This window comes from Anticarsia gemmatalis, chromosome 13, assembly GCF_050436995.1.
Source record: "Anticarsia gemmatalis isolate Benzon Research Colony breed Stoneville strain chromosome 13, ilAntGemm2 primary, whole genome shotgun sequence".
Classification (NCBI taxonomy): domain Eukaryota; kingdom Metazoa; phylum Arthropoda; class Insecta; order Lepidoptera; family Erebidae; genus Anticarsia; species Anticarsia gemmatalis.
The window spans coordinates 5858831-5882575 of NC_134757.1; the positions used below are offsets into that span (position 1 = coordinate 5858831).

The window sequence follows — 23745 nt, forward strand, 5'->3', positions numbered from 1 at the left end:
TTTTGGCAATGTCTTCGTTAACTACCAGATCATGATTAATATTTCATCGTGAGCTATCTGGGAAATTACAAGAGGATTTAGGCGAATTCGATACAATATACTATGCGTAAACGTTAAAAAATATAACCGTAAAAATCATGTTCCGATAAATAGACGAGTCATTGCTGAATGAAAGGGCTGCAACTAGCGGTAATTCGGATATGTAGCAACACTGTAGACAACTATAACGACACGACGTATAACTATTGATTTCAAAAGGCAAAGTACTCTTAAAATACATTTCCTAAAACACTCATTCAACATTTGTTCATTTGGCGTCACTGACAAGATATCAATACCATTACAAGAATAGTTGATTTATATAGAAGTATAACATGAATACACTGGAGCTACAAGTTTATTTTTCACAGGCTTGTATATTACAACAACATTATATTATTAGTATTTAATTATATTACACTCACTAATTTATGCTTTGTCTCATGTTAATAGATCTTATTTTTACGCACCAAAATCAGTTTCGGAAGTAGAAACATATTGCCAGTTTATAATTTATTTATTGCGCAAACAAGGCAAGTGACTCGATGATAAACATGCTATATCACAGACTAACTAAAATATTACACAAACTTACATCCACTACACATATGGCACTAACAACTAAAATCTGAAACTATAATGTAACGTTAAAGGCAGTGTTTGTAAATATCGAGTTCACACTCGGTTAAGTTGTTCTGCTTCAGCCGCGCATCGGTTACGTGCACGCAATACCTTCATAAATATTATACTTACAGTAAAACAGCGCGACGAGTGTCCGCATCTACCAAACTATATTATTAGACTTGTGCTATGACTATAATAATATATCATAATATAATATGTCTTGGTCACTTACTAACAACTTGCAACGTTAACTAGTTTACCATCGACAGCCACCACGATTGTAGACTATTATGGAAAGTCAGGCGCACGTAACCGACATCACTGCTATATGTATACTACTAAAGATTTGCATGCAATTAATTAAGACCACCTCGTAACTTACCCCCTATCTACGGGTTACTCAAATCCTGTTACATTTCAATCACAATATAACTGAATTTCTACTGCTACAGGTGTTTCAACAATATACTCCCGCACTAGTTAAAAAAAAATAATACTCGACAATAACAATTCATAAAACCATTATAATATATACGAAGGACAAGTTGGCAGTAGCACCAGTTACCATAACATAGCGACGCACACGGTCTCAGGTTCACAACCAAAACTTATTGCTATTATCACTACTCTGAAATTGCACTACTTTGGGTTTCGATAAAATTGTGAACTCCAAACGGAAGCATAAAATTATAACTAGATCTGCGTGATTTGAGCGAAATACGCACATGCATCGACTATTGCACTCCGCGAGAATTCATTCGATATAACACTTAATTATTTGATCAAAATAATATCCTCAAAATTTTACTAACAAAAAATCTACATCAAACCTTAGCACACTATTCACTACCGCATACATTCATAGATAAGGAACAATATCATCAATCAATAATATTATATTAAAAGTAACGATGTATATAGTTAATCGTCCAGTACGAGTGGAACTCAGCGCGGGGCGCGGCGCGGGCGGCTTCAACTGTCGCTCTTGGCGTCGCTCGCCTTGTCCGCCGCCGCGCCCGCCTCCGCCTCCGCCTTGTCCGCGGTCAGCTCCGACAGCACGCCGGGGATCGGCAGATCCTTCAACTGTCTTTTCTCGATTTCGGCCTTGAACTGCTCGATGTCTTGCGGGCTAGAAAACGATGGTTATTTATTAACAAATTAGATCTTTTTTATATCTAGAAGAATACTTTAGAACAGATATTAAATCCAGCTATGTAAGGTAATCATAACGTAATCCCATGGGTCGTACCTGATCTGCACGAAGAGGATACCGTTGATGAGGTTGAGCATGTCGATGACGGAGGCCATGCCGGGCGGCTGGATGTGTAGCGGCGGCGGCGCGGGAGCCGCGTGCGGGGCGCGCGCGTACGCCTCTGCCAGGCGCTTCTGCAGCACCACGGCCTGCTGCGTCAGGTGGCGCAGGCACTCTGACGACTCGCGGGTCTTCTCGTGCTTTTCACCCAACTAGAAGAGAACAATTCTATCATATACCCGCTTCAAACGTAATCGTAGCTTCACCATCAGATCGAAGCTTCGACAGTAGTGTCCATGATCAATAGTAGACTTATAGACGATTCATTGAAAGCTTAAGCAATATTCAAATAGGTAGAGTGTAGTGTGTGACGCACCAGCTGCTTGTAGATGGAGTAGGTCTCCTTCTCGTGCAGCAGCGCGGCGCGGAAGTCGCCGAGGCAGGACAGCGTGCGCGCCAGCAGGTGGCGCGCCACGGCCGCCTTGAGCGAGCGCGCGCCGTGCACCGCGCCCGTCACGCTCAGCGCGCGCTCCGCGAACCGCAGCGACAGCTCGTACTCGCCCACCGCGTGCAGGATCAGCGCGATGTTGCTCTGCGGGGAGGAACAACCGTTAATATAATCTTCCAATAACATTAACTAAACTAAAATAACGGTTTATTCACACTGACGCTTCTTATTCACATCGTATCTAAAAGTAGCCAGATAACTCAAAAATAAAGAATCAGTTTTTTTCTAAGTCACAAACTACTGAGACGTAAAAGTACAGCCTCCTACGCGAAAGCGACTTCAAAAACGACGCTCTTTCATGCAACCTTTACTTTACTGTAAAAAAAATACTTACATCAAGCAACGCCATCTCTGGATGATTCTCGCCGCACACGAGTAGTGCGAGGTAACGCGCCCGGTACAACAGCTTCAACGCTGTGCTCACTTGACCGTTCGCGAAGCAGTACAATGCCAAGTGAGTCTGAAAAAAAAAACATTTTATTCCTTTATTACACTGGCCATAATAAGCAATTTTAATTTTATTTGTATTTTTTCCATGATTCGTTTTTGCCAGTTTTTTTTAACGGCATTTGCGGGTCCATCGTGGCGGAGCATGGCACAGGACAGACAGGTTTGGAAGGAAAGAGAGGCCTTTGCCCAGCAGTGGGACACATAAGGGACTAATAAAAAAAAATAAAAAAAGGAGTGACTTACATATTCAGTAATAGTATACGGATGATCAATGCCATTGACGCGCTCGGACATGAGCACGGCCTTCTGTTGGTACGCCATAGCGTCCCTATGTTCCCCAGTGACGTAGCACAGTCGCGCCACCATGCGGAGACACTGCGCAATTTCACCGTGCATGGCTCCATACACGTTGTTGAGAAGGTTTAGTGCCTCTGCGATAAGTTCGTGGCCTTCCGACACTGCGCCAGCTTGGATCTTGTTTTGGCCGGTCGTGTAGAAGTTGTACGCGTCTGAAGCCTGTTGGATACAAAAAAATAGTTAACCATATTATACACTAGCTGACCCGTGCGGCTCCGCTCGCGTGAATGATTTTTTTTATACTAATACAAAGCTTAATTATTCCTTAACAACAAAATATGCTTTTTTTCACGAAAAATATTCCCAAAATTATTTATATCTCTTAATATAACGAAGTCGCACTAACGCATATCCGCCATTAAAACCGTTGCCATGACAACGGAATGTTGTTAATTCAATGTCATTATAATATTGATTATTCGCGACTTCGGTGGCGAAACCTGAATTTTCCCGGGAAATGCGTCATTTTCCCGGGGTAAAAAGTAGCCTATGTCCTTTCTCGGGTATCAAACTATCTCCATACCAAATTTCATGCAAATTGGTTCAGTAGTTTAGGCGTGATTGAGTAGCAGACAGACAGACAGACAGACAGACAGACAGACAGACAGAGTTACTTTCGCATTTATAATATTACATTTTCAAAGATCTTTGATTATAGTGTTATAACCCAGGTCCTTCGGTTGTGTTGGCCCGATAGGCCGTCGCTCCAAGTAAAATACTGATATTCAACACCATCCAGAGATACTTGAAGCCGAAGAGGTTGAAGACGTTTCATTCTATACAAAACTACGACTAATTGATCAAAAAATGAATATAAGGAACTTTTTGACTACTTACCCGCGGATTGATATGTTTCACGACTGGGAAAATGTTCATAATATCGGATGCATTGAACGGTGCCTTATTCTTGTTGTCGAAATCGTATTCACGTAACATTAATTGAAGGCCGACTTTGAGTGCGAATGACCTGAAAACGACCAATTAATCATCTCGTTATAATTGCAAAACTAATTAGAAAACAGCATGAAATTAAATGATAACTAATTTCATGCTTATAAATTAATGGTGATAATTACCTGAGAAGAGATATTTTCTGTAGCCCATATTTCTCTATAACAGAATCCATGCTATCCGAATTGAGCTCGTAACCCCAATAGGCCTGCACATTATAAAAATGTTAAAATATTGAATTGAAAGCAAGTACATACAGCACGTAAATAAACTGTTATAAAATTATGTTTTTTTTTATTGGTGTTTTATATAGTGATATAGCGAATTACCTTAAGCTCCTGTTTGATCTGCGTGAAAAGCGCTTTGGGTGTGAGGTTCTGCCAGTCGGGGTTGGGGCTGGGCGGCGCGGGCGTGTGCGCGTGCTTGCGGGCCCGGCGCCCGCGCCCGCCGCGCGTGGCGCCGCGAGCTGCGGCCGGCCCGTCCGGGGCGCTCAGCGCGGGGCTCGCACACGCGCCCACCAGGCAGTTGAGGAAGTGTGCCACTGCAGCACCGATACACATCGCCTCACAACCCTGTACAATAACCATTAATTGGTAAGTATTGCGATAGTGGTGAACCTGATCTAAATTTGGGAGTTTAAGCATATTATTCAGTATTTATACGTAAACTTTTTAATGGTTAGGGCTATACCAGCAGTGACAGATACTATACTCAGCTGAGGGCAATCAGCACGCCGGTATTCTGATTGTCTATAAGAGATCTAGAAACAATATATCGTCAAAACAAGATATAGCAAGGTAAGATAAAGGCAAATTCGGAACGCACGGCGATGGAGGCCGAGCGGTGAATGTATTGTACCTGCAGGTAGTTGGTGTAGACGTGCTTGGCGGCCCGCAGCAGCAGCTCGGCCACGGCGATGGCGTGCAGGTAGGCGAGGTGCGCGTGCGGGCGCAGCGCGGCGGCCACGCGGCCCAGGTAGCGCACGTTGATGCCGCGCGCGTGCAGCGCCTCCGTCAGCCCCGCGCCGTCCATCGGCGCCGACGTGTGCTCCAGGCACTCGCGGACCTAAGGACGTGTATGATAATATTTAGAAGTGCTTGAGTGACTCATTGCTCCTTATATGATAATACGAGAAATATATTTGTGGAGGGGAAATAAAGAGTCAACTGGAACAGGACACTCACGAAAGCTGGAATTTGCGTGGTGAGCAGGAAAGCAGCGGCTTCCTTGACGAGGTGTCTCTGTTTAGCGAGTTGTTCGGGCGAGGCGGCGTGCTTGATGCCGGCCGAGTACACATCCGGGTTGAAGCGCACGTCGAACTCTGACTCCTTGAGGGACGCTACGGCTCTAGCCGCAGCCGCTACTACGGCGCGGGAACGTTCACCAGCTAGAAATGTAACGATTTCGTAAGAATTTGGAAATAAAATGCAAGACTTTAAAATATTCGAATGAAACCTATAAGTTTTAACGTCTGCGTATATAAAAAGAGTGCTTTTTTACTCACAGTCACTCTCTTGTTTATCTCCACTGCAAATAGAATCTGTTATACTTTCAACAATTTTCTTAGCGACATCAGTATCAATCTCAGAATAATTCTCATTCAACAACAGCTCATCGCCGTCTTTGCCTTTCTCAGTTTTAATTTCCGCTTCAACTTCTTTCTTTTCTTCCTTTTTGGCACTATCTTCTGTCTCTTTCTTTTCCTTCTTGACTTTTTTGTCCTTTTCCTCCTTTACGTCTTTAGTGTCAGTCTCTTTAGCAGCCTCTTTCGCATCTACCTCTTTGTTCGCCTCTATAGATTTCTGTTCCGATGTGTCGCGCTGACGCTTCGCACTCAACTGTTGTAGGTGGAAGGCAGCGTAGCGAATAAACATGAAATAACGAGCCCTGGAAACAAAAAAATTTTTAGAGAAAGTTCATGTGAGGTACTGCATCTGTATAATATTTGTTTTAGGTTTTATACTTACTCAACAAAACTATCAACTAATTCTTGTCTAAGGCAACAAAGTTTGTGCTTATGAATTATTGGGAAGCCCATTGATTTGATATCCTCTCTCAATTCATCGTCTTCCACTGAAAAAAAAGAAAAATTATTAACTTACATTTTTGTACCATCCACAAATCAAAATTGTATCATTGTCTGCATAGCATTTAATAAGAATAGAGTATGACAAAATCGTTTTAACATATTAATGTAGCTTTTGTAAACAATAGTTAAAAAGTATTAGTATCAAGTTCTTACGCTGTAGGAAGTTAACATCTGGCGGGAAGGTCCTCAACAGGTCTAGTATGTAGTGTCGGCCGTCGTTGCCGATGATACCCTTGCACTCTACGCTGGAGCACAGCTCTACTGTCTCGCCGTTAGCACTGATCACTGAGTGCGGCATTATCTTCAACTGCTGGCCCGCTTTGCTTAGCTACAAATAAAAACATATATTTATATTGAATTCTTTTTTAAGTTGACTTTACTTTTCCCGTTTTCTCTACATATTTTATTGCTGCTCTGCTCCTATTAGAAATATCGTGGTGTTATATAGCCTATATATATATATATATATATATATATATATATATATATATATATATATATAAGCAGTCTATTCTTCACAAAAAATATTATTTCAATTCAAACCAGTAGGTACTTCCTGAGACTAACGCGTTCAAACGAACTCTTCAGATTGTCTATTAATAAATGGATACTGAATATTTAACTGGATCCAGGTTCATTTAAGGGTTGTACTGTGGTAAACCGAAATATTAGATATTCCTCAAAGGTCTTTATGATTTTTAGCTGTCATACTGTAAGAAGTAGAAGTGATAGTTGAGCATCTATAATTACTGCCGGCCTTCATTTCTAATACTGTACAATCAACTTATTAATTAGTTTAGGTGTGTAGTCCCAACTAAACTAAATAATAAGATTATTGTACATTCCGTGCGGCCGCATCTACTTCTACGTCTCAAAAGATTTGTCGCTACATTATTTACTGTTCATAATTACTTATATTATTAATAACGGGTAATTAATTATTATAAATTAAATATGATGACATCCAGTCTTGCAATTATGGCCCATTGTTTTATGAATAATCTAGGAAAATATAAATCCCTGACCCCGATTTAAGAGACATTTATCACAGTTATACATTACATCTAAAGAAGGTACAAAAGCTGATTATTTACAAAAATATACAGACCACTCGTATCGAGCTGCGATGGTATAGACTTACCAATTCCATATACTTAGGATGAGAAAGAACTGTGGTCCCGAAGTCAATGCTGCCGTACACGACGCTTTGTTCCTGTTCCTTCTCTAAGATGCCGGGGATGATGGACTGTGCGGTGACGCGGTACCCGCGGTAGTCCACCACTACAGTCCCCAAGGTGTGAAGGCCTGCTGTGTCCACTGCGCTGTAGACTCGCACGCCTTGCAGGTCATTGCGCTGTGGAAACCATTATTATTTAACTAATCTAGTCATTCTTCATAAAAATAAAACTTTCAAGAAAGTTGGAACTTTTTTTTACAAAACTAAATCCGTCAGAAACTATTATCTGTCCTATGGGATCTAAAATTAATGTCGAATAATAAATACGAAAATGATTAATGTGTTTTAGAGATTTTAGGATATTGACGCTCAGATAATTGTTTCTTTATTTAAGCAGTAACTAGGGAAACTTCTCATGGTAAATAACAACTAATGACTTGTGACATCATCGTGTAAAATCCCTACCTCTATCTTTAAAGTAGGACGGATAGAAAAAATAAAAAAAGCGATTGTCGAGTGCTTAAAGAATATTCGTTAATTTGGTGATCAAGACATAATTATGTAAGCGAAATGTATAATAAGTATTTATTAGAATTAGGTGATTATGTGTAAACCGCACTGTATCTTTACTTAATATATAAAATTCTCGCGTCACAGTTTTCGTTGCCATATTCCTCCGAAACGGCTTGACCGATACTCATGAAATTTTGTAAGCATATTGACTAGGTCTGAGAATCGGCCAACATCTATTTTTCATATACCTAAGTGACACATTTTTTTTTATATGGCAATGCAACGTTTGCCGGGTCAGCTAGTATAATATGAAATATCTATGGAAACATTGTAGATTGTACGATAACCCATGTAAAATGTATAATTATTTACTGATAAAACACATTGTACATTGTTTGTTCTCCCAAATAAATAAATAAAAAAGAGAAAAAAATAATAGTTACTAATATACGATTTTATTTATTTATAAACGTGCCCATATTACGTAATCTCTCTTTTTATTTTCTGAGTTTCTACGCACTTGTTATTGCATTAAATTACGATAGCCATTAATTACGTTGAAGTGGCACTTATAACTTAGTGCAATAATTATAGCAAATTGCTGTTAGAGGGGGAAGTGCTTTCAAGTAGAAATTATCTGGCTATTATATAAACGTTGCTAATAGGGTAATTGTTGTAGTAGAAAATGATGTAAAATAAGTATGAAAGAAGAAATAAACCCACTAAAATTTGGAATAAAATTAGCATTGAATATTGTCATGTGACAGCAATAGGTATGTTTACAATTGATTTCTAAACCTACTGATTGATTTGCGCTTGATGTCCCGAAATATGACGTCATGACACTGCAAGAGTGAATACACAAGGGCCGATTTTCGGCACGGTTAAGTATATTTCTATGGTATTATCTATGTAACGCCATCCAAACATGGGAAATAACGATAGTAAGAACTTGATGACAACAGGCAATCGAGAAAAGTCTTTGACTTTATGACTTACCGGTGCAACGAAAGCCGCAGCATCGCCTCCCAGATCCTTGTAATGGTCGCGTACATCGAAGCCAAGCGAGAAGAATATGTTGTTCCATATGAACATCTGCATCTTGGGCTCCTCGCCCGGGTTGATGGCCATCACGTTGCCGTCCACCACAGCCATGGCGCCGCGAGTGGCAGCTGCCACGAAGTCGCTGTGTACCTGGTAAAAATTAAGTCCAATATTTTATTATACTGCGAACTTTGCAATGCGACTTTGAATGCATTCTATTGTGGAACCGTTAGATAAGAAAATTCATAATAGGTACGTTTCCCGATTAGACTTAGCGTCCACCATGCATTCTTCGATTTCAAAACGTATAATACGCTACTTTCGATAACGTTGGCATATTTCTCAAATCATTGTAGAAGATATCAATATCATGATTGGTATGTTAAGTAAATCCTAATCCTACAAATTATGTTATTGTTAAATGCTGGCTAATCTTCTATCGCATTAAAATGGGTAAAGAGCTGTGGAAATGCTATTTAAACATTGCAAATTATAAGACTAATCACGGATACCCGCATTACTTCAACCAATAAAAAAGATTCATTTTGCATTAAACAGTGATTAATCGTAATTTTATCAATGAAAGTTATTCAACATCCGTTCGTCCGTGTGCCTTACGTGCATCGTGGACGTAACCGACATACTCACGAAGGAATTGATTGTGCTAGTAACCTTGACGTATAGTACTTTGTTTAGACAATCTTGATATATTAAATACTCAGCATAGTGAATCTATAGATGGGACGACTAGATACTGTAAAAAAGATGTGTCATTGCCAACTTATGACGTAAATCAACACACATTATATTAGTACTATCATTTATTATATATCGATACCTTGTTATAGACTCCGCGTAAGCATGGCAGTAGAAAGCATTGACGCGCGTCTACTATTGTCCTCACATTAGCTATTACGAGACTATTACTATCGCTAATGACACTTACGTTTATTGCACTCAATTTGGGCCATAAACATATTATTATGTATACAATGTTAGAATAATATATGGGCCAGTATTTTGTATCTATTCTTGTTTTTAGCTATACTGACGTGGACATTTCGAGCAGAGGGAAAAAGTTGCTATTTCAGCTGACTCCTCACACGTTGGTCACATTTGTTTTAAATCTATTTGTGGTATCAAAGGTACTTAAACCTGTTTCTGTATTACGTCAAGGGAGCAAGTTATACAGAAAACAATAGACATATGATATGAACCTTGAATATGGCTCGCTCGCGCAACAATCGCTCCGGCAATGTGGAGCGTGGGAGCTCGCGCGTGGTCTGCAGCTCTTCGTTCCAGTCGCGGGTCTGGCCGGGGATGTGCTCTTCATAGCCCAACTTTGATGAGAATGCTGCAAGACAAACATACAACACATGAATATGGGAACCAGTTTGTGTAGTAGTTTCTTATCGTAAAAGGCTTCCTGGATACAATAAGTTAAACCTATAAAAATGAAAAAATCATTGAACCTATGTAGCTTTTTCATCACGAATTTACATTTATTGCTATACTTATTGCAAATTATGTACTATTCAAGTATTCCGTAATAATACAAAAAAATAAATAACTGAAATAAATATTCGGTGCGATCATAGGTCTGCGACCTTCAATAAACTATAGAAGATTATTTATAGATACATTAGTTAATAATACATTACTATGTCATAAATTGTATGATAACGTTTGTTTAAAAAACAGTGTGCCTGAATTAAAACGTCAGTCCATTAATTAAAGCCCTGCATACATATGCATAGAGCTCGTCCACGGAACAAAGTTCATGTAAATATAACGCAATTCCTGAACGTACAATGTCATTTATATTACGGAAATTAATGACGTCCGGTTGTGAACGAAGCTTTATTTGGATTTCAAATTGTTTTCTTCAACCGGTAGTATCTCATTAGAAAATAGGGTTATAATTGCTGTTTTGTGCAACGGCAAGTTTATTTTTACTGCGGACGCGCAGCCTAACCCGTGTAGTGTTACAGTTCAGCGAAAGAGTATAATATTGCACGACCACGTGTGCCACACATATCTTTTCGAAGACTAGTGGATCTTAAATGACAAACTGGTTTAGTCCAGTTGGTCTACCGGCAACACACTGTCAGCTGTCACCCAAATATAAATTGTCGTTTTAGTAGCGAAAATAAACCTTGTATACTTTGATTGACTGCCCTTGCATACCGAAACGAATAGGCGTCTGTTCAGCGATATTTGCGATTCTATGACAATTTGTATTTCCTCTAAAGTTATTTAAAATTCGACGATGAATCATTATAAGTCGCTTTGCATATAAAATATTTAGTCTTCTTCTTCTTTTTAAAGCGCCTCTCCAACTAGTGAAGGTTGGTAATCAGCTCTGCATATAAAACATTTTGTAGCGCGGTAAAATTATTACGAATAGTTAGGCGATACTTACTGTCTTCTGCTCTTATAGCATCAACGGTATGATCAAGTACCGGTGAGGCCCACTGGTAGACCTGGTAGGGCGTGGCCACTCTTTCAAAGGGATGTTTCTGCATGCGTCTCTTTTGTACCAAAGCGAAGTTTCGCTTGAAGGCAGGAGACACGATGCTTAGTAGTTCGATCAAAGAGTGGCATAGCAACGACGGGGTAGCGGGGCGAGGGTTGAACACCTCCTCTGTAGACCTAGTTCATTATGAAAGTATTAGTATTAGGTCTTAGAATATGACGTCCTTGAAACGAGCAATGATTCCAATATTTAAATTGGTTGTTCTTGTATCAATTTTGCCCTATTTAGCAGTGGGTGGACATTTGTATTTCCTGATAGTAATAGCGAGTTTACTGATAAAATGAAATCAGTAGTTAACTACACTTTTTAAAGTATATGCTATTATTATGTTAAGTTTAACTGTTTTAAAACTACAGATTTTTATGCTAAATGCCTACTGTAATGCTTTGACGCATGACTTGTATAAATTATTATCTTATGAAAAACAATTCAGTGACTCAGTCGCTACCGTAGTATTTGACTTATAAATTAGATTACATCATTCCAAAAGTGGAATTTGTACATCTAATTTTCATTATCTTTAAACTGACGAGCTCGATAGATTGCGTTATTATGGAGATAGAGAAGTCTATTTTTTCTCATGAAATACGCAATGCGATAAAATGATTCGCGGAACTTTCCAAATTATACAAGTAACTTGTCGCCTTAGAATATTACCGTAGCTTTGTCTTGTCTTCTAAATCTGATTAATTAGAGGTCAACGGTAACATGACAATTGCATTTACATAAACGAGTAGTCAAGTATTCACCGCTTCATGACATTAACTGCTTACAATCCTATCCGTATTCACATATTAGTAGGTACACATCTAAAAAAAAAGGGTGTATTACTGGTTAAGGTAGAATCCCCTGGGACACGCCGTGACGTGAAAGTGGCGGTCTTCGAGTGTAATGACATGCAGGTAGAGAAGATCGCCGCACATCTTGCGCGGCCCGGGCGGCGGGTTCCAGCCCGACGTGGTTAGCACCTGACGACAGACGTCATCAAGTTAAAACAAAGCCACAACTTCATTAGGGAACGAATATACGATGCATCTCAAGTAACTTTTTGTGAAGCAACACAGACTAAGTAACATTTTTTTATGTATAATACGGGAATTGTTTAGCTGTCAGCCTGCGACGATAGCCAGTGTAACCTGCGCCGAAACGTCAGGCATACTCAGATAAAATGCATGTGCTAATTCCCGTATTTTTAATTTTATAATGAAAAACGATGAAACGTGAAAGTTTAAAAGTTATGAACATTATTTGAAAGAATAAACTTTTTGCTGAATGTTGCTCATCATGTCCATGCCGCCAATAACGACAGTAGCATAGATAAATATGTTATCAAATGTTGCCTACCAACATTTGGAAATATTGCATCACAAAAAGTAACATCGATGTATTCATGATTGTGCAGTGGTTGAGAACTTGTTCAGGTTATAAGTTTGACTTTTCGGCTTTCGACAATTAGCGCTTTCCTTGCGACACATATAAAACGCCTCTTCTGAACCAGCTCTTGTGTAGCCTCTCCACTATCATTGAACTAGTGTAAAGACCCACGGAACAAATATTTGTATGACCCACAAATAGTTGTTCCAGTTTAGGTATGTCTCCGTTATTTGGATGCTTGTAAACTTTGCAGCGACACAAGAGTTCATTCTGAATGCGGGAATAGTGTGTTTAAAAAAATCTACCGCAACATCGTATCGCTGTAAAGTTGCAAGTCAGCGTAGAGATTCGAAGGTCGGTCTTTTAACTATAAAGTTGTTCCCCAATGAAGATACGGCTTATTATTATTATTGTTCGACAGTTCACAGTCTGATTTGAACATCCAGGTTTTCTCTTTGTACAAAACAAAAGTTAAAATCCCAGAATTTAACTAAACCACCATTGTTAGTTGCAGACATTGTAAACGATTCGGTTCGTAAATATCATTATTGTCTGTCACAAACGAAATGGAAAAATCGATATGACATAAGTAGGGCACTTAGACTTATTTACAATGTCCGCAAATTCCAATGATTTGTTAGTGGTTGCCAATTTGTTCTTCTCAGTGCCAGGTTTAGATTAATACTGATAATGGCTTCGAATTTACCTTTAGGCATTGTGGAGCCTTGTTTTCTTTGGTAAGACCGGGGTGCAGAGGCAACAGCGGTCTTTCAGTACTACCCGGCATTATGTAGTCGGGCGGCGTACAATCTACGCTTTCTGGACGGGATTTTTTCTTTTCTGTACGAAAAATATCAAAATGTTAATAAGAACGTAACTTGCTTCCTGTGTAAACAATACCTTACATAATACTGAGTTAATTTTGACATAACTAGTGTAAACATCTGCTAATTAACATTTACATATTTAACCATCTGTTCCATTGATCTAATTTACCATGACTTTGAAAACAAGAAGCATTTAAAATACAATTTAAAAGTTACCCAAAATATCTCCTTGCGTAATGACGTTGAGGAAGGCTAGGGAACTACACTCTTGGCCAGCATAAGCATCTGTGTAGTCAATAGACTTGAGAAGATCTCGCACGTGACGAACGTGGATGCGAGCCTCGCGCATTGTGTACGGTTCTTCAACCACCTACAAATACAACAAATAATAAACCAAACTGTTGTCACTTCTTGTATGAACGAAATTTTACACTCTTCTACATACCTTTATAACAGAGCCTTCTTTCAATCCTTCAATATTCTTGAGCTCTGCGAAATTGTCTAATGTTACACCATCCAATTGTAAGGAAAAGCATGTTCTGTGACAAGTATCCTCACGATCCATTAGAACTTGGTGTATTTCTTGAACCAGCTCCATACTTGATACCTGTCAAAGATTTTAAATACTCAACTATTCTGAAGCTCCGTTAAGATTATGGTGAATAATCATTTACTTATCAAATAGGAACATACCTGAATATCTAGAGGTTCAGCTCCGGGGCTCACAATCTTGACAGTGAAGCCCATGTCCTGGATGAACACAACTTCGGCGTCTCGCTTTTTCTCATCCCCGTCCTCGCTGGGTGAGGACTCTCTGTCTCCTTCCCCGTTCACTACTTTATTGCTTTCACCGTTAACTTTGTCCGCACTCTCAACTTTATTTACGTCACTTTTCTTTTCACCATTCTTGTCCTTAGCAGATTCCTTTTTCTTTTCCGAATCGTTACTTTTATCAGTCATTTTTGTTTTCTTATCTTTCTTTTTCTCTGCAGCCTGTTTACCTTCAGCGGACTTATTGGGACAAACCGTTATAACTTCAACTTTATCTTCAGACTTATTAGATTTAGGGTCGTCAGAGTCACTGTTAATTCCATTAGAAACTACTTTAGCATTATCACTACTACTAATATCACAATCTAATTCTTTTTTTGGATCACCATTGACAATGGTCTCGGGTTTCTCTGTGCCGTTTACTATTGGTTCTTTGGTACCTATTTTATCATGTTTGCTATCATTGTCCTTAGATATTGATCCTTCTCCATTAACTTTCATTGTGCAAATTCCAGATTTCGGATGTGAGGGCTTATCACCATTAGCTTTAGGCTTCTGTGAGTCTGGAAATTCAAAGTACATTAAGTAACAGGAAAGTATATCTATGTACACAAGTAAGACATTGCTAGGCTAGTAGACTACCATCAGATATGAAGTAATGGACTTAAATCTAAATGTGATTAATAACCTGTATGAAGGGGGAAGGGTGCGGGAGTGTTGTTGATCTGTGGCGAGGGTGGTTTGCGCGCCGCGGCCGCGTAAGAGACGCGTGGCGCTGGGACGCTGCCGCCACCCCCCTCGTCGTCCGCTCGTCCGTTTGGCGTACTCGAGTGCCCATTACTACATACCACCGGCTTAACGCATACTTCCTTTTTATCATTCTTCATTTTTGCCGATTGTTTTTCAGCTACAACAAGGAAATCGTTACCTTGATTATTATCACAGTCATAAGCGTATCTAAGATAGTTACTTATCTAACATTTCAAAATCTGTAATTCTAAACCTTGGCAAAACTTTCTCAAATCGACCTATTCAGTCCCTAATGGATAATAAATTATGTTGTGGAACTTTGAAAGCTTTCAGTATTCGATTTTTATTTATATAACTGTGGCCGGTTCGGTTCATGTGTAAAAACAGGCATCGAAACAGGTTTTTAGGCTAACAGTGTTTGTTAACACGCACGGGAGCGAGACGTGTGCGCAGGGGGCGCGGTGGTTGGACTCGAGCGCATGTCTCGTCCCGTGACGGACAAACACGTGGTCTGCGCTGGCGCACCGCCAACTATCTCCAGCGTCGAGTCAATAATAGATGGCAACGGGATGCCGCCAACAATAGACGCCATCGATGTTGTCCATACTCTACGCAACAAGTTACGCGCTAACATTCGATTATTCAAGTTTTTATCAATTAATATCATAAAGCTCACATGCTACTGACTCATTGTGTTCTACAAATCTACAGACAAAAAATCTTCAAGCATGACACGATCCGGAAATCATTTTTTTGCGACTCGATTTGCGCTAAACAGTCCGCATAATCATATCATTAACATTTACGTTCACTGTTCACACAGACGCATTTAAATTTGCTTGGCCTACATTATTTGTGACATACATATGCATCAGATAGTGATAACGCTAGCCAATAAATCGTAACAGCCGAGATAAAAACGACATCTCAAAAATCAGAGATCACACTGACTTAGCGAATGCAAGTTCGAAACTCCAACCGTTCAGAAAATTACAGACATGGTTTATTTTTTACTCACATGACCTGTTTTTTTAAGTCGTATCGTTATTTCTTCGCACTACTTAACTGCAGCCTAATAATAATTACGTAGCAAAATGTTATTCATACTAGAACAGGGAGATAAAACTTATCACCGAAATGTTTGATGTTATCTTCCTTGCCTTTACCAAATAAGATAAGGAATAGCGCCTGGGACTCAAGATAAGTATTAAATCAAAATGTTTGATAAAGTGACGCTGACACCATTCCTTCGTGCACCACCTATCGTTCACTAACATCTGACGGAGATACTGGGCATGCTATAAAGTAATCAGGTGCCGCAATGTTACCTCAATATACAAGATAATAGTTAGAGCTAGAGTGCTTTATAACAACGATCATTGCTAGTGCGTGCACATCACAAATCTATATCTACGTCTACTTCCAATATCTATTTTCTTGTGCACTACATCGCCTACCATTTATCTTCATGCGTGTTGTCTGCAATTTAATCGATTCGTTTAAAACACCATCCATTCTGCAGGCGCAGATTTCTCAAACATATATACGATATATTACATAGTACATCAGCGTACATAAAACGTTTCCCTGAAGTACAGAATCAGTTCTCACCTGTCTATTGCTATAGTTTTATGCAAGTTTTATTGGAAGTTTGACGTCAAGGCGCATAGTCGGAAATGTTGATTTCAAATTCAGATAAACATCGCGTTTGTTGCCTACGGTTTGAGCAGCGACTGAACCGATCAATGAATTATGCAAACAGAAACAAGCTTGCCAGCGCCGGCGACGATCACTGAATATTTAACCTTTAGATAACCGATAATTTGTGATCTCATTCCTTGACCTTACCTTTCTTTATATCCTTTGTAAAACGTTTTTACTATCTGGCGATCTCTGAGCATGAACGTAGGGATACAAAAACATACGCAATATATACCTACTAATTTCGCAATAATTTGTTAAAGAGACTGAATTTTCTAAATGATTTTGACATACAAGTGTAAATATAAATATGACATTTTCCAAAAATTTGATTACCTTCCCAATTTGATTTTTTCTACAAAGCAGGTGTCATGTTATCTGTACACAAACATATACAAAATCAAATCACGAAGGAGCTCGCCCTTAGCGTGTCCTAAAAGGTTATTGAACTTGGTTACCATGTGAATACAACTATAAAAAGAAATATTCCCAGTTAATACAAGTGGGACATAGTGAGAACAGAACGTTTCCATTTTTACCGTGTCTATTATTTTACAGCACATAGTCAAAAATAGAAATAACCATGTCTTGGGACCTACAACTGTATTTTTATAACAATTCAAATAATCTTACATTTTTCTTTATTTAAGAAATAAATTAAATCTTAAACATATGATTAAGCCTACCAGGTGACACAAAATAATCAATACATTTGCTGGGGTACAGTACGCGGCAATACGCCCATAAATATGGATTACAATCGCTTGTTTTCCGATCAATTTTAGAACGCACGATATTTTTAAAAGGTCATGTGAAATGTTGACTTCGTTATACATATAGCACAAAAGCATTTCCGGCTACCCTAAATTAAAACAAGCCGCTAGTATCATTACAACAGTTAACCAACTCTGAACTCTACTCATAAACTGTCCGTTGAATGCATTGCATCATATTGCATGCTTGTTAGCTTCCAATGTCCATACATTATCAGATTTCTAATGGTTTAGCAGATAAGTACAGAACCGCGGTTCTGAGCGTAGCTTCAACTTTCAACTATACTGAAACAAGGCTATGCCATTATTAAGCAAGTCGTCTCTACAAATTGGTTGTTCACGACAAAGTACACTTACAATTCCGTAACCGGACACAAATTATCACCAAATAGCTAGATGTTGCTTTACCAACCTCAGCCGTAACTGCATTAAGACATGGTTCATCGTATACGTCCATGTGACATACTTTGAAGAATAATATAATGGACGCTGTTTATTTTCATAATTATGACAAGGATTACAAATATAAACTTTAAATAATAATGTATTAAAAATCGTGCAGACAACTTGCGTAAGAGTAGTTCAAACATGGTAATAATATTTTAAGTATCGAGTACTCTTATCATTCGAACTAAAATCACATCACATAAAACGTTATCAACAAGTAGGTAGGTTTACGTACGTTTAGATAGATCAATCATGGACATGCCGTGGTTACGTATTTACGTTACGAATTCTGGACCATACTGATATTAATGTTTCATAAAAAATAAGTTAACGATAACATTGCGTTATGAAATGTTGGTTCTTGGCCTTTTAACCCCGTGGAAGACAACGTATGAATAAATCAGTTGGCTCCATGGCTGTTTATAAATTCACTGATCGATCGATACGTCTATCAGCGGCAGTGTGCTTGTAGATAGATGTCAGCGTGAATAATATACAGATAATTATTTTCCAGTTAACAAACGGCAGATGACATACACATGTTTCTTCCTTTCGGCTACCTACTGTATTGTCTTCAGTTTTCAAAAGACAAAAAACTGACATGTGACAGACGGCTCTAGTGGAGGTAATTTACTGCTGGGAGCTATAGTACGCGTGTACAATAAAAACTGCAAGCATTATACTTGCTTCGGAAGAGAACTAGGTAGATACAATAAACAAGAGTTAATTAACTATGACATAAATTATAATCAATCTGAGCAATTAAAATGACTGGATTATTGCTAATTGTATTTAAAACCACAGAGCTTCATTACCGACTTCTGCTGTTAAATTATATTATTGGAGAAAAAAGCATTGAAAAGAGCCCAAATTGCATCATCGTGATCTATGAAAATCTAAAGAGTTGTTATGATGTGTAGATCACAATGACGCAATGAGAAGAAAAATTGAAAACCGAATTCGAGTTTACTCTGGGGTAATCTATCTAATTCGGTTGTTAGTGCCCTGGCGGATAGAACTATCTGACAGTTGTTCCCCAGTACTTAATATTGCCGCGGGAATAAAAAATATTTATTCTTATTAGACTTATACTCAGTATTTTGCCGAACAAGGTATCTGAGTAACAGACTCATGCATAAGGTATCATCTGAATAATTATGAATGCCGCATGTGGTGAACCTAAACTCCACCTAAACTCCTTCTACTCTATGGTAGATGCCATATATTAATCATATAACGATTTGGCATTCTCTGTCAATAAATATATCAAACACGTAATGCTCGTATTTTATTAATACATAATACGAATTCGAAGAACTTCACACTATTTTAGTATCAAAACTGTTAACAAAAAAAAACATTACGCGAACGAGTGCTGGACGAACTACACCTCGGTCACCCGGGCATTGTGAAAATGAAGCTACTGGCCCGCAGTTTTGTATACTGGAAAGGAATTGACAATGATATCGAAACAAAAGTTAAGTCCTGTAGAACATGTAGATTACAACAAAATGAACCAGAGAAAGCACCACTACACCACTGGGAACACCCAAAGGGCCCCTGGCAAAGGCTTCATATTGATTTTGCCGGACCTGTTTACGGATACTATCTTTTAATAGTTGTAGACGCATTTTCGAAATGGACAGAGATTATACCTACTAAATCAACGACAAGCTCTTGGTGCATCCAAAAATTGAAAGAACTATTTTGCACCTATGGAACACCTCTACTCCTTGTCTCAGACAATGGCCGACAATTCGTATCGGGAGAGTTCGAAAAATTTCTAAAAGACTGTATGATTTCGCACAAAACCTCTGCTCCATACCACCCTGCAACCAATGGACAAGCTGAACGATACGTACAAACAGTCAAGAGAATCTTACGAAGCTTAGAGGGAGAAAGGGGTAATCTTCAAGAGAAACTTGTCATGGTAAAAACTCGCCTCAGACGGACACCAAACTTGAATGGTCAGACACCTTATCAGTTAATGTTTGGAAGAGAAGTTCGAACAGCATTACACTGCATGTTTAGAAACACCCATAAAAAAACTACATCAAAACATCAAGAGATCAAGGTCAGACAGTTGGAAGTCGGCGAACGAGTACAGGCCCGTGACTACACGAGTGCTAAGCACCATTGGCAGTTTGGTACTATCACAAGACGTCTAGGCCGACTTCATTATGAGATCCGCACCGACAACGGCGATGTCTGGCGCCGACACCTCAACCAGGTGTTGGCTGCATCTTATATTCAGCAGAACAGCTAAGAGGTTAGGAGGGGAGAAATGTGGTGAACCTAAACTCCACCTAAACTCCTTCTACTCTATGGTAGATGCCATATATTAATCATATAACGATTTGGCATTCTCTGTCAATAAATATATCAAACACGTAATGCTCGTATTTTATTAATACATAATACCGCAGAATCTCGTTTATGGTCGCATCCAAACCGTTGGCTAACCTTTTACGAACTTAATGTATAATCAAGACTCTAAGCAAGGTCGATTTGTCTAGTATTTTGCGGGAATCTTGTGAGAAATCGACACCCTTGTAACACATTAAAAAAATTAGTTTTCTTCTCTTCAAAATTACTTCGCAAATTTCGATATCGAGCTCGAAGGTTCACCTCGGTCTTTTTTTTTTTTGGAAGCAAATTTTAGCAATTTACTTATCATGCGATATAATATTAATGTGCTGAAAACTAGAATTACGAAACCTTGTATTTGGCTAAAGGCAAGTTTTACAAGAATATTACAAGAACAGTGTTTAAAGCTACTAAAGAAATCTAGCAAGTAGCAACGAAATCTGGAAATTTTACGGATACTGTTATCAGTTCCGTCAAGTTGTTATTTTTTCTATTCTCACACTTGTCGAAATTTATCTTTAGGGGAACGCAATTTGCGCAAAGCGATATTTTCTTTGCCTAGCAACATATCGGTGTATCTGTGCCGTAGCTCGTTATACGAATTACATTGGAGAGATTGCGCCATACGGAACCGGGGCACAATATAAGAACTCCTGGTTCTAAGTCGTAAATCATAACTAAAGCGGTATGCAACGTAAATTGGGATTGGTACACGTATGTCGTTCGCTTTGCTAACAACGTCTATCACATATTCAACTAGTGATGATTGTATTACTTAAACCGTACTCTTTACTTGATCCAGAGGATTAACCGCTCGAGAAGACGTGAAAGCCGCTTGAATTGGATAATCTCTAATAAACCTATCCATAACGAAACGAAGCCAGTGAAATCTATAAAGGGAAACAGTATTATTTTTACTTGGAGATAAACATATTTACGTGATACTAGAGTATGTAGGTAGATATACATCGAGGGGCCAAACTTGGCGACGTCACGATACGTTATCACACACATGGATAGTGTTTCTTTCCTAACAGTTATTAGGACAGTATGATACTGGTACAAGTGTAGGGCTTCATTAATTGTCTCCATTGATCAATGATTGAACCATGATACACTATGTATGTATCTATGCAGTTACTTGTATAGAGGATTAGCTCTGACAGTCTTACACTAAATGCACAGCATAATATTAACCATTGGGACTAAAAATTCAATATTTTTATGTGTGCTTTTGGTAATATTTTCAAAAGCATTCCAAGGAAAAAAAATGAAATTTGGTCCTTAGGCCCTGAGGGTAAAGATATTTTATTTTACAAAGAACTGCTAGTGTTAAGGTCATATAGTTTCATAGGATAAAAATCTAACGAAATGACACCTACAAAATTTGTATGAATATAATTTTATTCTGCATTATTCTCCTAGTACCAATGTAAATGTTTACTTTGCACTTGAGATTTGTTCTTGTCAAGAATTTAGGTCAATTTAGATGAAGATTGCTCCAACCACTATCTACACATACAACTCTTATTTTTGAGAGATTTAAAAAATTGCATTTGTGTTTACATGACCCAATTCAATATACCTAATTACTTAAAACACAAAGATTGCACATTTTATATTGTTTGCCAGTAGGTAAAGAGAAGCTATAAATTATTTTTATTTGAGAATCATGCTAAATAAAAAGATTCACTACTGAAGTAATTCAAAATCATGTAGGTATTTGTACTTCATGAGCATGTGATAATAAAATATATTTTTAAGCATTTATTTTCCAGAATACAAGGCAAATAATACATATATTTTATATGCTATATACTTGAATGTAATAAACTTGTTACTAGTGGCTGTGTGCACAACAAATTTATAAGATAACCCAGCCTCCTCACAGAACTAGGTGAGGTCAGTAACAGACTGTACATAAGTATAGTTTATCTATATAGTACATGTGCAGTTAGAAAAACAATATTCTTTAGTTTTATCACTGTTTGATATATTCAAGTAAGCTCCATGTGGCTTATTAGCATAAAGCATGGCTATCTCAAGTTGCCATGGTAAAATTTACAAGGTGGCTACCTAAGTTATTTTAAACAACTTATTTCTTGAAATTTATCCTCTTATTTAAATATGTTAATATCATACAATAGGAATAGTACCCACACTCATACTTTATATGCAAATATTTCCTTCCCAAGAATAATATATGTTAAAGCAATAAATTACTCTCAAAACATAAACTACACACACAAAAATAAAGAAGTAAATATTTAAGTGGAGGTCATCATAGGTCACAATTACCTGGTCATTCAAAATAATAGTGCAATAATGACTAGTTCTAACTGGTGCTTCATACTTAAAAGTAAAGCACTTAAAATACAAATAACAGATCTTAGCAAATAAAAGCTGATAAATATTCACATCATGAATGACAATGTACCCAGTTAACTAATGGTACTTAGAATACTTCAAATACATAATTATATATTTGTATTAATATGTAACATTGTGAGAAGTTGTGTAATAATTTACATTTAAAATTATGTGCACCAAGGTCTTATGTCATAAAATCCCTATAATAAAATTGATCAAATAGTTGTATTCAAGTTCTGGTACATGGAAATTACATTAGCATGCATTTATAGAAAAAGTGCATAACATTTTCATAAAAATGGTGTGATCACATGATTTTACTGATGGTAGTCACATGACCTAAATGCACTTGTTGGGAGCAAGCAATAATTCTAACATGAAAAACTGATAGTAGCCTAAAAACCATTCTCAATGTTACATAACTGAGGGCATGACCATTTAATACTTGCCATTGTTAACATTGCCGCTGCTACTCTTGTCTGTCACCGTACTGTTTGCTGGACATTTTTTCACTTTTTGGGAAGTATTTTTTGAGGAGTTATCATTCACTTCACTACCGAGAGCCATCACAACACGAGGAATCAATCCGGTTCAGATTGACCGCAACGAACACGGCTCCACTCAGCTGAAAGAACACATGCGGTAGACTTAAGGTCGAAATTGGACTAACATAGATTCTGAAATTCAATATAATCCTTCAAAATTTAAACACCACAATTTTTTAACAACTTATTGGAACATTCTAGCCTCCGCAATATAATAGGTTTATATATGTGTACCAATAAAATGGTCGCAACTTCGATGATAGTAGAAAAACGTCAGTTT

The 23745-nt window shown here is 38.1% G+C and overlaps 1 protein-coding gene across 3 annotated transcripts; it reads right to left on the reverse strand.

The window, feature by feature from the left end:
* Nucleotides 1-23610, reverse strand: clu (clustered mitochondria protein homolog). 3 transcript variants are annotated; one of them, XM_076122207.1, is made up of 24 exons: nucleotides 23370-23610; nucleotides 15201-15419; nucleotides 14435-15075; nucleotides 14187-14348; nucleotides 13958-14111; nucleotides 13621-13754; nucleotides 12372-12508; nucleotides 11427-11656; nucleotides 10222-10358; nucleotides 8960-9154; nucleotides 7412-7624; nucleotides 6424-6598; nucleotides 6149-6254; nucleotides 5686-6068; nucleotides 5366-5568; nucleotides 5040-5246; nucleotides 4511-4753; nucleotides 4307-4389; nucleotides 4068-4197; nucleotides 3117-3389; nucleotides 2758-2883; nucleotides 2292-2507; nucleotides 1913-2127; nucleotides 1-1792 (listed from the first exon to the last, which is right to left on the reverse strand). In XM_076122207.1, the coding sequence occupies exons 1-24, from the start codon at nucleotides 23485-23487 to the stop codon at nucleotides 1636-1638; spliced, it is 4857 nt and encodes a 1618-aa protein (XP_075978322.1). In that variant the 5' UTR covers nucleotides 23488-23610; the 3' UTR covers nucleotides 1-1635. The 3 variants fall into 3 exon arrangements, with proteins under 3 accessions (XP_075978322.1, XP_075978323.1, XP_075978324.1); XM_076122208.1 differs by lacking the exon at nucleotides 23370-23610 and adding an exon at nucleotides 17111-17126; XM_076122209.1 differs by lacking the exon at nucleotides 15201-15419 and having other exon boundaries at nucleotides 23370-23609.
* Between the last annotated feature and the right edge of the window lie 135 nt (nucleotides 23611-23745).

What these genes read in the sequence shown, in the direction of transcription:
- clu (XM_076122207.1), bottom strand. Translation starts at nt 23,487, where the DNA reads ATGGCTCTCGGTAGTGAAGTGAATGATAACTCCTCAAAAAATACTTCC. An exon ending in GCGAGCGAGCCATATTCAAG is followed by an intron (nt 9,155 to 10,221) that starts GTTCATATCATA and finishes AATTTTTACCAG; the next exon opens with GTACACAGCGACTTCGTGGC. An exon ending in AGATGTTAACTTCCTACAGC is followed by an intron (nt 6,255 to 6,423) that starts GTAAGAACTTGA and finishes CTTTTTTTTCAG; the next exon opens with TGGAAGACGATGAATTGAGA.